Source organism: Periplaneta americana, chromosome 8 (genome assembly GCF_040183065.1).
Source record: "Periplaneta americana isolate PAMFEO1 chromosome 8, P.americana_PAMFEO1_priV1, whole genome shotgun sequence".
Taxonomy (NCBI): Eukaryota; Metazoa; Arthropoda; class Insecta; order Blattodea; family Blattidae; genus Periplaneta; species Periplaneta americana.
In genome coordinates, this window is record NC_091124.1 from 30,410,806 (window position 1) to 30,426,008 (window position 15,203).

Here is a 15,203-nt window from a genome sequence, read left to right on the forward strand (position 1 = left end):
CTCCCACAGTCGAACCTTCTCCTCTCTCGCGTCGACGAGCTCTCACCATAAAGTAACTGGGATGTAACTTTCTCCATTCTCCTGTAACTTCATACCTCTTAGCCCCAAAATATTTTCCTAAGAATCTTATTGTCATACACCCGTAGTCTCTGTTCCTGTCTCAAACTGAGAGTCCAAGTTTCACAACCATAGGCCTACAGAACAACCGGTAATATAACTGTTTTATAAATTCTAACTTTCAGATTTTTCGACAGCAGACTGGATGATAAAGGCTTCTCAACCGAATAATAACAGGCATTTCCCATATTTATTCTGTGTTTAATTTCCTCCCGAGTATCATTTATATTTGTTACTGTTGCTCGCAGATATTTGAACTTCTCCACCTCTTCAAGAGATAAATTTCCACTTTTTATATTTCCATTTCGTACAATATTCTGGTCACGAGACATAATAATATACTTTGTCTTTTCGGGATTTCCTTCCAAACCTATCTCTTTACTTGATTCAAGTAAAATTCCCGTGCTTTCCCTAATCGTTTGCGGATTTTCTCCTAACATATTCATGTCATCCGCATAGACAAGCAGCTGATATAACCCGTTCAATTCCAAACCCTCTCTGTTATCCTGGACTGTCCTAATGGCATACTCTAGAGCAAAGTTAAAAGTAAAGGTGATAGTGCATCTCCTTGCTTTAGCCCGCAGTGAATTGGAAACGCATCTGACAGAGACTGACCTATACGAACTCTGCTGTACGTTTCACTGAGACACATTTTAATTAATCGAACTAGTTTCTTGGGGATACCAAATTCGATAAGAATATCATATAAAACTTCTCTCTTAACCGAGTCATATGCCTTTTTGGAATCTGTGAATAACTGATGCACTGTACCCTTATACTCCCATTTTTTCTCCATTATCTGTCGAATACAAAACATCTTGTCAATAGTTGATCTATTACGCCTAAAACCACATTGATGATCCCCAATAATTTCATCTACATATGGAGTTAATCTTCTCAAAAGAATATTGGACAAAATTTTGTACGACGTCAACAAAAGTGATATTCCTCGAAATTTACTACAGTTAGTCTTGTCCCCTCCCCTTAAAGATAGGTACGATTATGGACTCCTTCCGTTGTTCTGGTACAATTTCCTTTTCCCAAATAGCAAGTACAAGCTTATAAATTTCGTTAGATAATGCGCTTCCACCCTCTTGTATTAATTCTGCTGGAATTTGATCGATACCTGGGGACTTATAATTTTTCAGATTTTCTATCGCAATTTCGACTTCAGAAAGTGTGGGTTCGGGTATAAATGGCTCAGCAGTTTGTATTTCAATTTCGTCCCGACCGTTTCTATTTGGCGTATATATATTTAGTAGTTGTCCAAAATAGTTTTTCCATCTGTTTAGGATTGAATGAGCGACTGCAAGCAAGCCACTATTCTCATTCATGATCACGTTTACTCTTTCCCGATATCCATTCTTGAATTCATTTATGCACTTATATAAATCTCTAATGTTTTTATTCTAATTGTTTCTAATCAGCCTGTGTAATGTGACAAAAATAAATGGTAAAATAATTCATTTGCTACTGAAGCTTGGAGTATACGTACAACCCGGGTTTAAGCTAGAAAATAAATAATTGTCGCAAAATGCACAAATGAAAAATTATGTTTGTGGAAATCCTAAATTCTTGTGCAATATTATAAATAATTGTGCAGAAAAATAAAATTAATGAAGTATGCGGAAACAAAAAGTTGTGTAATTTGATTCTTGGATTTTTATTGCTTTGAATTCATCTTATCATACTCCAGATATACTTATATAAGTAAATAGTAAATGATTAGATGTAGGTATGTTTAGAACAAATTATTGCTGAATTTACATCACAATAATATACGTTATTTTATGGACACAAGATTGCAAAACTGCTGGCGCGACTCGAAATAAACATTGCGTTCGCGTCACGCTTGATCCGAAGAACGCGGGCGGCAGCAAGCCTGTAGAGCGCGAGGTAACACGCGCATTTTAGATCCGTTATCTGCGGCGTATTGCGCTCATATAACTTACATTAATTAATGGGATGCGCACAATCATCATCAATTGCGACGAAATATTAATTCCAGCTTGTGAATGAAAGAGTCCCATGCTCCCATTTGAATTTAAATGTACCAGCCTCTTTGGTTTCATAATGTGTCTTGCCTAGCTGGTAAGAAACTTTTTTCGTGATTTCCTACAAAGTTGTGGGAATGTACAAAAGTTGTTTTAAAAATAAGGTCCTCAGTAGAACTGGCAATTCCGTTTTATTTCTTCTTGTTAATACTTATGGCTAGGGCTGGAATGATATACTGATAATCTGAAATATGCATAATAAACAACAAATATGCAAGAACATGTAAAATACAATTTTTGGGGTTAAATATCGTTAAACTTTTGAGGCAGAGAACTCTTTAATAATAAATTTGGTTAAGTGGATTGAAATACATAACATAGAGATGAAATGTACAAACGTTTGTATGTTCATAAATTTGAATACAAATTAGGGGGCGCTTCTTTTGAAGGCACTGTGGCACAACTTCATGACTTAAAAATAATATACAACGTGTGGTGGATTCAAATGAAGCCACAATGCCTCAAAGAGTTAAAAAAAAAATGAATGACATGTGACACTGGTTGACCTATGTATATTTTTTTATTTCACTTTAAGATTAAACATTCACACTTTAATTTCTTACTTATTTACGTTTCTTGTAGAGAAACACAACTGAAATTTACCAAGGTTCTCTGTTGTGATACTTTGTTATTTGCAAGGATATTTCTCAATAAAGTCGAAGTCGGTTCTTATGAATGCCATGTTAATGGTGATTAACAAGTTCATCACCACAGCTCTACTGCCTATTCAGAATTTCTTAACTGCAATTCAATGGTTTGATTCCAAAACCTGCCTTTTTGCTCAAAAATAAATTTTAACCGAATAACGTAATAAACATAGGCTTATAACTTAACTGTGCATCCAATGGTAAAGATATTTTTTTGCTAATTTCTACTATTTGTGACTGCAAATGATATTTAAATATATATTTAATTTTTTTTTCATAACCATCTATTTAATATTTTTCAGGCTAAAACCTAATATCATGTATTTTAGTTTATAAATTATGAAGTATTCTAATACGTAAAGTACATAGAAATATATAAAATATCAATAAGATAAGAATAATCACGCATTTTCCAAATTGGCTCGATTATTGTAAAGCTCGTTGCCAGAACGACAACATAACCAGAAATAACAGGTTTTCGAAACAAATCATTCATTTGACAAACACCGAAATTGACAATTTCAACAGTTTTCTTACTCTCCCGACATGTTCCTAAGATTTGGGATGTTAGGAATATATTCGAGATTTGAGGGCATTCAAGAAATTACGACCAATGTAACAAAGAACAGAGCATATGGCAGTGGAAGAAGAACGGTGGCAAGTGAGTGAAGTCAGAAGGAACCTGTTTCGAAAATGTGAACTAAGGATGTAAGTTGGTCACATTTTCAGGGACGAAGGTGGATTACTTTTCTGTCAGACCTCGTATCAGTAGTCGGGAGCACAGGATGGGGTCACGGCAGTGATGTTTGTTGCTTCGAGACTTGTCTCATGTTGCAAAGCACTGGCGCGTATCATGGCTTCAGTCCAGATAACCATTTTACTACTTCTGTTCTCACGGCCTTTTTTGCATAATCTAAGGGCGATTGACCATCTTCGTCAAGAGTGTTAGGATACGCGCCCGCATTGATAAGAGCTTTTAAAATTTCCAAGTGCCCTCCTTCTGCTGCCGCGTGGGCTGGAGTTTGAAGATGACCATTGAGAGCATCAGGGTTCGCTCCTAACATGATGAGTTCATTAACCGTATTCAAGTTTCCACCAGCTGCAGCTAAATGGAGCACTGTGTTACCAATCTGGTCAACTGCGATTTCGTTAGCTCCTGCCTTGATAAGAGCCTGTACCATTTGAAAATGACCTTCATGTGCAGCTATTTGCAGCGGCGAGTTACCAGTTCTGTCAGGAACGTCTACGTTAGCGCCTAACGTGATGAGTTGTTGAAGAATTTCCACGTTTCCTCCAATTGCGGCATAGTGGACCGTTGTGAGTTCATCACGACTCGAAACAGCACTGTAATTAGCGCCAGCCATGATTAGAGCTTTGAAAATTTGGAAGTTACCTCTATCTGCCGCTGCAAAGAGTGGCGTATCGCCGTAATGTCCGAAAGTGTTAGGGTTAGCGCCTGCTTTAATAAGAGCTTGAACAACTAGGTAGTTTTGTTTACGCACTGCTATGTGGAGGGGTGTAAATCCGTAACTGTTAACTGTATTAACTGCGGCGCCAGCCTTGATAAGTTCATTAACTGTTGACAGATGTCCATAATGTGTCGCAAAGTGGAGTGGAGTCATGAGATTTGTATTCTCTGAAACATCAGTATTTGAACCTGCGTCAATAAGGGCCTGAACAATTGATGTGTATCCTAAACGTGCAGCATAATGCAGCGCTGTGTTACCTTCCTTATCTACAGCCATAATGCTTGCGTTCTCGGCAATGAGTTTCTTGACTAGACACAGATAGCCGCCTTTCACTGCCATGTGTAACAGCGACTGTCCTCTATTGTTTTTGGAATTAACGCTCGCTCCCCATTTAAGAAAAGTTTCAATTAAGGGTATGGATCCTGCATTAACCGCTTCAAATATCGGTGTTTCTTGATCAGTTTTGGTTTTTAAAGGATCTGCACCAAGTGACACCAGAAATTCCACTATAGCAAGGGATCCTGACCGTGCAGCGTAGAACAAAGCTGTCAGTCCAGAATGGCCTTCGGACAGTGGATCCTCACGCAGGCTTATGAAAAATTTGAAGAGCTGAACAGATCCTGATCTTGCTGCGTGGAATATAAGCGTCGCGCCGTCGGAATCCTTAAGATTTAGTTTCGCACCCCACGTTATGAACGCCTTGACAAGTGGTAATGATCCTGACTGTGCCGCATACATGAAGGGAGATCGTGATTTTGAGTCTTTTACTTCTATGTTTACACCTGTTGCAAGCAACATTTGTACAATCGGAACTGATCCCGACAGTGCTGCGCAGTGAAGAGGCGTTAACCATTCCTTATTATTGAATGGCATTGGTATATCCGATACTGGAATAGTACGTTCTAAAATTGCGGATGCGTTCGCACCTGCATTGAGAAGAAATTGTGTCACATCTCTGTGTCCCTGTGTAGAAGCAATGCAAAGAGGAGATTTGTGAGCTTGTAATTCTCCATCCGATGGCGTTCCCAGCATCATTAGTATGGCCACGTCTACGATGTCTCCTCTCCTGGCCGCTTCTGACAGAAGTCTGGCTCTCTCAGTAGAATTGAAGGCTGAAAATTCCTGCGAACAATAATAGGCTACTTGAATCAATGTCGTATTTATTGGAAAGTCATGAATTGGTTAATTTTAATCTCTACTGTATGCAATTCATGAATATACTTATATTTTTGTGATAGCTTACTCAGGTTTTTAAATTAAGGTACCGAATTTCATTTTGCAAAGTCTGTTGTCAAGAAATATTAGTGCTTGTTTAATTGGTTGTGTTATGAGATCTAGCATGTTCTTATACTGGATACAGCAGAGCGTACGGTTCATTCCACGTGCGATTGGATACCAAAGAACCTCCCCAAGAATTATATATGTTATAGAGGTAGGAGATAGTTTATTGTGTAAAGTCTGATCTCATATAAGTCAATTAGCTTTCCTGTTTGAATGCATTACATTTATCGTTGTTCCGTACAAATCGCCGTCTTCAAAGGACATGAAAGCCAAACGACTTTTTTTTGTTCTAAATAAACAATGTAATGAGAATATAATTACAAACAAGAGGAATAGAAATAAAATAATACAATCAATATAAAAAAGGAGATTCATTACTATTAACAAAATTTGAAACCGAATGAGCAGCGCTCTTGTTCGGTCGCAGTTCAGAAATAATATTAATAGGGCTATAAGAGAATATGAAATAAAATAAAATAGGAAATAAAATTAAAATTACAGTTACAGAAAGTTTATAATACAATATTAATATAAGAAAAATATAGAAAAAAATAAAAAATGCAATACACAATCCAACAAAAGTACATATTATATATCTATGAGTACGATTTGCATAGCTATGCAAGGACGGATTTTTTTTTTATTGATAATTCACTGGGCATAAGTAGATATATCGACAGTCAATAGACTTTCCCACGGGAAACAGTTAAATAAAATATGAATTCTTTCTTCTCCCTCTCTCTGAAGAAATTGCATCAATTTTAATTTTCATGTAGCATAAAGAAGTTCACCTGCAAAAAAATAATGTCGTTAAAATGTATTACCAACGTGCAAATAGCCACCGGCGTGGCTCAGTCGGTTAAGGCGCTTTCCTGCCGATCTGAAGTTATGCTCGGGCGCGGGTTCGATGCCCCCTCGGGCTGATTACCTGGTTTGATTATTTCCTAGGTTTTTCCCCAACCGTTAGGTGAATGCCAGCTAATTTATGGCGAATCGTCAGGTTCATCTATCCAAATAACATTTCGCTTTCTCCAATCTCATCGACGCTAAATAACCTCGTAGTTGATACGGTGTCGTTAAATAACCAACTAAAAAATTCCAAATCCCGGGCCGGATGATGGTGAGCGCGTAGGCAACCTGATATGCCGTTCCGCTAACAGAGAAGAAACAATATTCCACACGTCACGGTTTCAGAAGCCATCTTGCGCCCAATGCTGTGTACTTAAAAATAATAGTAATTAAAATTTATTTATAATTTATAAATTAATCTAATATTAAAATATATTTCTTATGACAACATGAAATTCGTTCGTTCAACTAAACATTTTACGATTCATGAGACCTAACCAAAACATGTTACGTTTCATGAAATCTAAATCAAATACATAACTTGTTTTTTTCATCAAATGAAATAATTAGTACGACCGCCGAAAACCGAACGACACTTTAAAATATATGTTGTTGATTTAAAAATGTTCACTTCATCTTTATTAATATGAATATTTTAAAATAATTGCTACATTGAAATATCAGGCAACACTCACCTGTAGATCCTGAGTTTGTTTCCTGAACGGTGGAAACTTCTTCAGAATGAAAAGATGCTGTCAACATAACAGTTACAGAGTAACTGCCAATTGTACTGTTTATGAGTATGAAATTCGGATAAAGGTTCGAAAAAGAAAGTTCATCGTAACAAGTAGATTCAGAGGCATATGGTGGATGACAGAATTGGAAGACGGTGAGTATTGTTGGATTGATAACGAGAAACGGGTGTAACCCAACTAAACTCACAGGAACGTCTCCTCCGTGCATCTCAAAATGCATCATGACAATGCCTGGGTTGTGACAGACAAGGCTGTGTAGGATAGAAAGAAGCCGTTTGTGGTAAGCAAAGACTTTCTTGTCGTGCTGTCAAGGATATGGAATTGTCCAGTACTCGTGATCTGAAGTAGGGCGTGTTTTGTCACCTGTATTTTGTCGATGTCTTATATTTGATACGTAAACGACGTAAGATGGATACTCACTGCACATTGGTCGAATTTGTTCACATTCTGTTGATCAGTATCCTTGATGACGACGTTACACCCGGAGTATTCCCATGTAACTTCACCGGAATAAGGAGCTGTACACGACACTTCAGGTTCTTGGATATTGGAAATACAATCGGAGGCGGAATCCATTCGTACGTGAAGTTCAGGAACAACTGCAATCACACAAATATTGCACTAAAATGTGTGTTCATTGTGAAGGAGATTAAAGACGTAATATTTATTTATTTTGGCGAAGTTAGAGTCAGCAGGCCTTCTCTTCCACTTAGCCAGAAACAAAAGAACCTGATACAATATGCTGAGGTAGTGGACCAGGAACTCACCTTGAACGATCACAATCCAGTTACACTTGTCGTTACTCCAGACATCGAATCCTTTAAGAAAGTATGTTCCCGACTGGAAACGGGTGATCTTCCAAATTTCCAGTTGAACTTTAGTGTCTTCTCTAGTTATGGTTGCCTGCTGATTGAAATTGCCGATCTTTGTGTTCCCAGGCCCAAAAAACCATATGTTGTTTTCTTCAGACTCTATATAGGCTTCCAAAATCAGAGTGGTGCCTTCCTTGATTCGCACGACATCTGGTGTTACGGGGTTGAGTACCAAGCCGTTATCTGCATCAGAGCAAACATTAACATTATTAGCATATTCTGAAGATGGCCTCTAACATTCTGGTTTTCATTTAGAACTCATTTCTGAGGAAAGAGAGTTGAAAATTTCAGTTGATACGACTAAGGTCAAGGGCTTCGTCGGAAAACCACGTTTGCAGGAAAATTAGCCGTTGAAAAAGATCTGTAAAATTATTCTCATATTGTTACAATTTGGGTTATGTAAGCTAAGAATTGAGTAAAGATTGTTCTTCAAAATTGAATTGATTTAATTAAACATTGAACGCATCTAATAACGTTTTCAAATATTACCTTCTTCAGAATATATAAAAACTGAAGGCTACAATACATTGAAGATACTTATTCCCAAGTATGTAATCGTAAGTGGAGATTTGACGATAAGTAAAAGAGTAGTGAATAGCAGAAACCTCACATGTTACAATTTTTTCTCAACATCAATTTTGTATAACATAGACCTTTGAATTGGTGCAGAAATCCTACAATTGCACTTTTCAATGCACATTTTACAGTGGCAATAATTTGTAGTGAATTTCAGGATATTGAAGGGTGGTATCCCAATACGCCTTAAGTCCATTTTTTGAAAGGCCTGGGCTACATTTTTGTCCACCGCTCTACGAACTGAACGAGTTATCAAGCTAAATGCGAATTATCACGAATTTTTGAACAAGGATATTGGCGTTACTTTGAAAGAAAACAAGCTTAAAATAGATTATAATGATAGAGATTTCGAACATAATCTTATACAAATACATATTGTAAAGATGCCCACTTCGTCTGATCGATTTTTGGGATCGCAATTCTCACATATACAAGATCTCTGGGAATTTTTAGAAACTACAAAACTATCCAGTTTTCTTTCCTTTGTTCTTTTTTTTTATAGATTGAAAGGAATATGATGCAGGAAATATACCATTCACTTAATTTTTTATTATTTTTAATTACTTTTTCAAATTGCTTTGGTTAAATATGCACTTAAAGTCATTCACAAGATGTAAACTGTTTTTCTCTTTCTTCTTCACCAAAAAATTTCTACGGTAATGAAGAAATGAAATTATATTTAACAGTAGTGAATTGTAGAAACTCCACATGTCCTGGCAGTTCATGTTGTTTTTTCCAAAAAATTCTAAGGAAAAATAATTGAGATCATTTATGACATAACATATACGTTGCTATTAATATGTTTTAATAACAAATATTCACTTAGAAATATCAAACTCTTTTGAAGACAATCAGTTTTTGTGCCATCTACATACTTTACTCAAACAGACATGTGGAGGTTTTGAAAATGTGATGAACACCGATATACTGCTGTGATGAAAAATGTTTAAGGCATTCTGCGGCCTACACTCTAATAGACAAGGAGAAGCAGATGTTTTGAAAGATAAAAATATTTCATCTCATTTTATAGGTAATGCAATGTAATAGACGGAAATGTAAATCTCATAGACTCAGAATGGCACACGAAACAATACCGCACTAAATAATAAATAATAAAATACCGGCCGTCAGGACAAAGATCTTTGGACCGTCCGCTGAAATGCTCGAGTCAGACCGTATGACGCCGCTAGACTAGTACATAATAGCAAAAAGATCTATAAGAAGAAGTTTCTAATTGAATATTATTAAAATAGGATATAGGCCCACACGAAAATCGGTAATTATCTTCCACACTGTTATTTGTATGAGACGTTACCTGCAATGAAGCAGCCACAGAGTATAATGATATGCCCCACAACAAACATGGTGAGAACTTTGTACAGCTTGAACGGTCTGCGTAGGATAGAACTGCAAGAACTGATTGATTCGAGTTGTAAACTAGGCGAGGGTTTGGTAGCGGCTACGATATGGTCGCATCCTAAATTCTACGTCAGTTCCGGGATGTGGTATTAAATGAAATCACACAGATTCAAATACACTGATATTGACGTAATTATTTATGTTTTACCACTGCCTAACAGTCAGTTATTTTAGACATTGTTGCATACATTTTATTCGCCAGAAAATTCGTAAAAAATTCGTTGATTACAACACACATAAATTTTACAATTTTCTGAGAACTGCAGAAATAATTAAGGGCTATTATATAGCGTGATTCACGATGGTTTTACAGCCACTTACGGAGCTTATTTCCGAAGATATTCTGAGCAAAAGAAGTCATATAAAGATATGCCCTAAATCCAATACTTCTAGATCAGCTAAATTGACTATGAGAAAAGTAGGGAGGGAACGTTCCTACTCACCCCACTTTCGTTTGATTGGCAGGCGAGTGGTAACGCAGTTGTTTTGCTAAGTCAAGTGCATTGATGGATACGTCACACCTTGCGCGTCAGTAATTTCGCCGCTCTTATTTCTTGTTTCAAAATCTTTATAGCCTTTTGTTCATATGAAGTACAAGTGTCGTACAATAATTATTACAGCCACCTACTGTCATTAGGCAAATTATATATTCTTCAATTGTATAACCATTCCTATATCATGTGCACGAAAAATTCTTGAACTGCCTTGTGATTCACATAATAAATGGTTTCTTTTTTAAAAACAATAAGGAAAAAAGCAAAGCTCCATTATCATTTAACTGTGCAATATATTAAGCAATATAGTGATCAACATAATAAAATGTTTCTCTTTAAAACCAATAAAGTAACTAAGCTCCATTGTCATTTAAATGGAAACATATTAAACACAATATAATAATCAACATAATCAATTATTTCTTTTTAAAAACACTAAAGTAATAAATAAGATCTATTGTCATTTAACTTGAAAACATATTAAACTAAATATATGAGATATGAATGAAACGAAATAGGCTAATACTGTTGACCTTTACTGCTAGACTTTATTATTTATATTATAAAGTACAACTCGACCGTAATACTGAAATTAATGCATGTCTGTGATCCTAGACCTGGAGATACTTTTGGTCATATTCATTTTGAATAGAAAAACTGCTCACAACAGTAAATTGAGCCAAACATAAATACAATACACATTGTAAATGTGCTCAGATTATGGAATTGCTCGTCTGGTAGGTATTTAAAGAGATCTAATCTATTTTTTCTAAACACTTCAGTGGCGTGCTCTTTGGCATCTCTATAGTGGCTCTGCTACTTGGATAAATACAAATGGATTATTGAACAGACACATCTCCTTGTCTATTGCGGTTACGTCTGAACATCTTTCTTGGAAAGAGAACGCATGAAGTAGGCCTAATATGCACTCAGAGTTTTAAATAAGTAAGTTCAGTTTCAGATAGGTACTTAATAAAATAATAGGTAACTAAATACTGAAAATACCATAAACATATCTTGATTTGTATCTTTTCACAAATATTACGAAAAAAAGCTTTTAAAATTTTAAATAAATACTTGTAAGCACACCAAAGTCCGCTTTATGCTTCCGAGCAAAGTGGCGTTTAATATGCGCAATTTTAAACCCACATATTAAGCAGCAGACATTTTTCTTTTTGTAAGTAATAAAAAACTCTTTTTGCCACTCTTCCTGAAACGGACGTCCCGAGATCGAAGCCGTACCCGCCACTGAATGAAGCGTGTCTACGAAGCACCAGGCGGAGGAGATGGTCGGTGGAGTGGGGTAAGGAGGCTTTGAGTGCAGTGGCCCTTCGGAGCCATTTTCCCCCATGGTTGTTCTAGAGTTACACTAATTTGTTAATTGTTTGTAAGTTACCTACCTTTTTGTTTAGTTTTAAAATTAAAAGAATATTACAAAATGGAGAATGAACAATTCATAAATATAATTTCTTTAATTGGTTAGTTATCTGAAACAGAAATTGTGTTGTTAATTGGTGTGTATACGGATTTTTTTTTCAATTTACAATTAAAGATTACATCATTCTTACGAACTTATCACAAAAATTATTACAAATCATACGACTGTAGAAACTTGATTCTTTATAGTTTAATTCTGCATCCTAATATAGCTACAGTAAATTATTTAATTTAAAAGAGTGGAGCGAATTGTAGCAATTGTTGTGTTAAGTGCGTAAGAAGAATATACATTTATAGTAAAAAAATTGAAGAAAAAAATCTGTGCGAAAAACTATGGGTTCACAATACATTTTTAGATTCAGGATACTAGTTAATTCAACAAATGATACTTCTGAATAGTTCATTCTATATAAGCAAAATTCTTTTGCTCTTAATTACTTATTATTTACTTACTTACATAGTTACTTACTTACTGGCTTTTACGGAACCCGGATGTTCATTGCCGTCCTCACTTAAGAACGCCATTGGTCCCTGTCCTGAGCAAGATTAATCCATTCTCTATCATCATATCCCACCTCCCTCAAATCCATTTTAATATTATCTTCCCATCTACGTGTCGGCCTCCCTAAAGGTATTTTTCCATCCGGCCTCCCAACTAACACTCTATATGCATTTCTGGATTCGCCCATACGTGCTACATGCCCTGCCCATCTGGAACGGCTGGATTTAATGTTCCTAATTATGTCAGGTGAAGAATGCAATACGTACGTGCAGTTCTGTGTTGTGTAACTTTCTCCATTCTCCTGTAACTTCATCCCTCTTAGCCCCAAATATTTTCCTAATCACCTTATTCTCAAACACTCTTAACCTATGTTCCTCACTCAAGTGACAGTCCAAGTTTCACAACCAATCAGAACATCCACTAATATAACTATTTTATAAATTCTAACTTTCAGATTTTTCGACAGCAAACTGGATGATAAATGTTTCTCGACCGAATAATAACAGGCATTTCCCATATTTATTCTGTGCTTAATTTCCTCCCGAGTATCATTTATATTTGTTACTGTTGCTTCCAGATATTTGAACTTCTCCACCTCTTCAAAAGATAAAATTCCAATTTTTATATTTCCATTTCGTACAATAATCTGGTCACGAGACATAATCATATACTTTGTCATTTCGGAACTTACTTCCAAACCTATCTCTTTACTTGCTTCAACTAATATTCCTGTGTTTTCCCTAATCGTTTGTGGATTTTCTCCTAACATGTTCACGTCATCCGCATAGACACTCCTTTGCTGTGGTCGTGCCAGAGAATCAATCCCATTCCGAGGATTAATTGAAGGATTCGTAACAAGCTGTTTTTTTACGGTGATGGGTTGTTAGCCCTTATTATTCTTTTGCTCTTAAAAATAAAAAAACTATGGTCTTAAACCAAGGGGGTCCGGAAAGGTGGAAATCTTCAAATTTTCAATTTTTTGTTTTTTATTTATTCATAATCTACAAAATTTCCCTTTTCCAATGATATATGATGCACATATATTATTGTGCTCATAAATTGTTTATATCATTGTTTATAAAATACATGGTGGGGCGTGGCCATAATGTTTTGACAGTTCACACAATAAAATTTTGTATGTTTGTATTTCGCGCCTTGGAGGTAATTTATTTCTTAAAGAGAGATATTTATGCATTGGTTTACCTGTATAGATGTCGCTTATCGCTGTCTGTTCTTCATTTGATTGTTAGTTTCGGTTTGAAATCGTATTTACGGGTAAGAAAGTTGTTTCGAGAAGAAATCTGTCTGAACTTCTGCGCTCTTGTTTTCAGTGTATTTTATAGTGAAGTTATAATTTGTGGTTATTTTATCATGGTTTATAGTAAACTGAAAGTGTGAAGTCGAAATTGCGATAGAAAATCTGAAAAATTATAAGTCCCCAGGTATCGATCAAATTCCAGCAGAATTAATACAAGAGGGTGGAAGCGCATTATCAGGGATCTATCAGATATTCAACTACTGAAGAAATGTCTTCAATGCCGGACCCAAAATCCCAACGAGTCCATCAACAGTGTCATCTGGACAAGGATACCAAAGACAGTGTTTGTTTCCAGTAATACATTGCATTTTGGAGTATATGATGCTGTGGCAACATTTAATGATGGAAATATTGCTAGGTGTGAGGTTCTGCAAAGGTTGTTGACAAATGTTGGATTTTTCACAATAAAATCTCTACTTATTTTGGACAAGGAGAGACTGAGGGCTTCAGAAAAAGCTGTAAAAGACATTGAGTCAAGGGCAAGACAACATAGAAGAGCAGCAAAAAGAAAACTGCAAGATGAAGATGAGGAGGATGCTGACAACCCATTATATGGTGCTGGAATGCATTGACAAACTTTGAAGCCGGTTTCCCGTAAGTTGTAAATTTTTCATATAAAATTTTCTTTTTCTCAGGATCTACTTGTCTGAATTGTTTCAAACTTAGAGGATAGAATTATTGAGGCCATGAGCATATTTTAACATGGGATTTTTTTTATTTTTGCATTTCAAAGAAGTTAGGGTCTTACAAGCATTGAAAAATGTTGTAAAAATGTCTACCTTTTTTTTTAATTTTTTAATTTTTAATATAATGAATATTTTTAAAAATCCCTGTGTTAAAACAATCAGAAATGTACATTATACAACCCATATTTTTTTTTCAAAATTATAATCCTAACAGTCTCTGAGAAAAAGAAAATTATATGCATGCATATTTAACATTGCTATGATAGGACCTTTCCGGACCCCCTTAAATTGAAATTAGTGTAACTCTGAAAATTTTCAGAATAGGACCCATGATTATATGTTATTTTTGCTTAAAGTGTATTTGGAAATGCTCCGTAAGTGGCGGTAACTCCTCGTTAATCACCCTGTATAGTGTGATAAAGATAAATTATAAAAGAATTAATTTTCTAGTGAAGATTGGACTGTAAATACAACCAGGATTTAAGCTAGAAAATAAATAATTCTCGCAAATTACACAAATGAAAAATTATGTTTGTGCAAATTTCTGAATTCTTGTGCTATATTATAAATATTTGTGTAGAAAAAGAAAATTAATGAAATATGCGGAAACAAATAGTTATATAATTTGTTTCTTGGAGTTTTATTAATTTGAAATCATCGTCTCATACTCTAGATATACTTATGTAAGTAAATAGTAAATCATTAGACGTAGGTATGTTTAGAACGA

At 35.5% G+C, this 15,203-nt stretch overlaps 1 protein-coding gene across 1 annotated transcript in view; it reads right to left on the minus strand.

The window, feature by feature from the left end:
* Nucleotides 1–2,147: 2,147 nt before the first annotated feature.
* LOC138704613 (ankyrin-1-like) overlaps nt 2,148–15,203 on the minus strand; it is a 40,309-nt gene continuing 27,253 nt past the window's right edge. Inside the window, exons 5-7 of the mRNA XM_069832690.1 lie at nt 7,940–8,227; nt 7,593–7,771; nt 2,148–5,409 (exon numbers count right to left, since the gene is read on the minus strand). Coding sequence (XP_069688791.1) covers nt 3,670–5,409; nt 7,593–7,771; nt 7,940–8,227 — 2,207 coding nt within the window. The 3' untranslated portion in view covers nt 2,148–3,669. The remainder of the gene's footprint in view (nt 5,410–7,592; nt 7,772–7,939; nt 8,228–15,203) is intronic.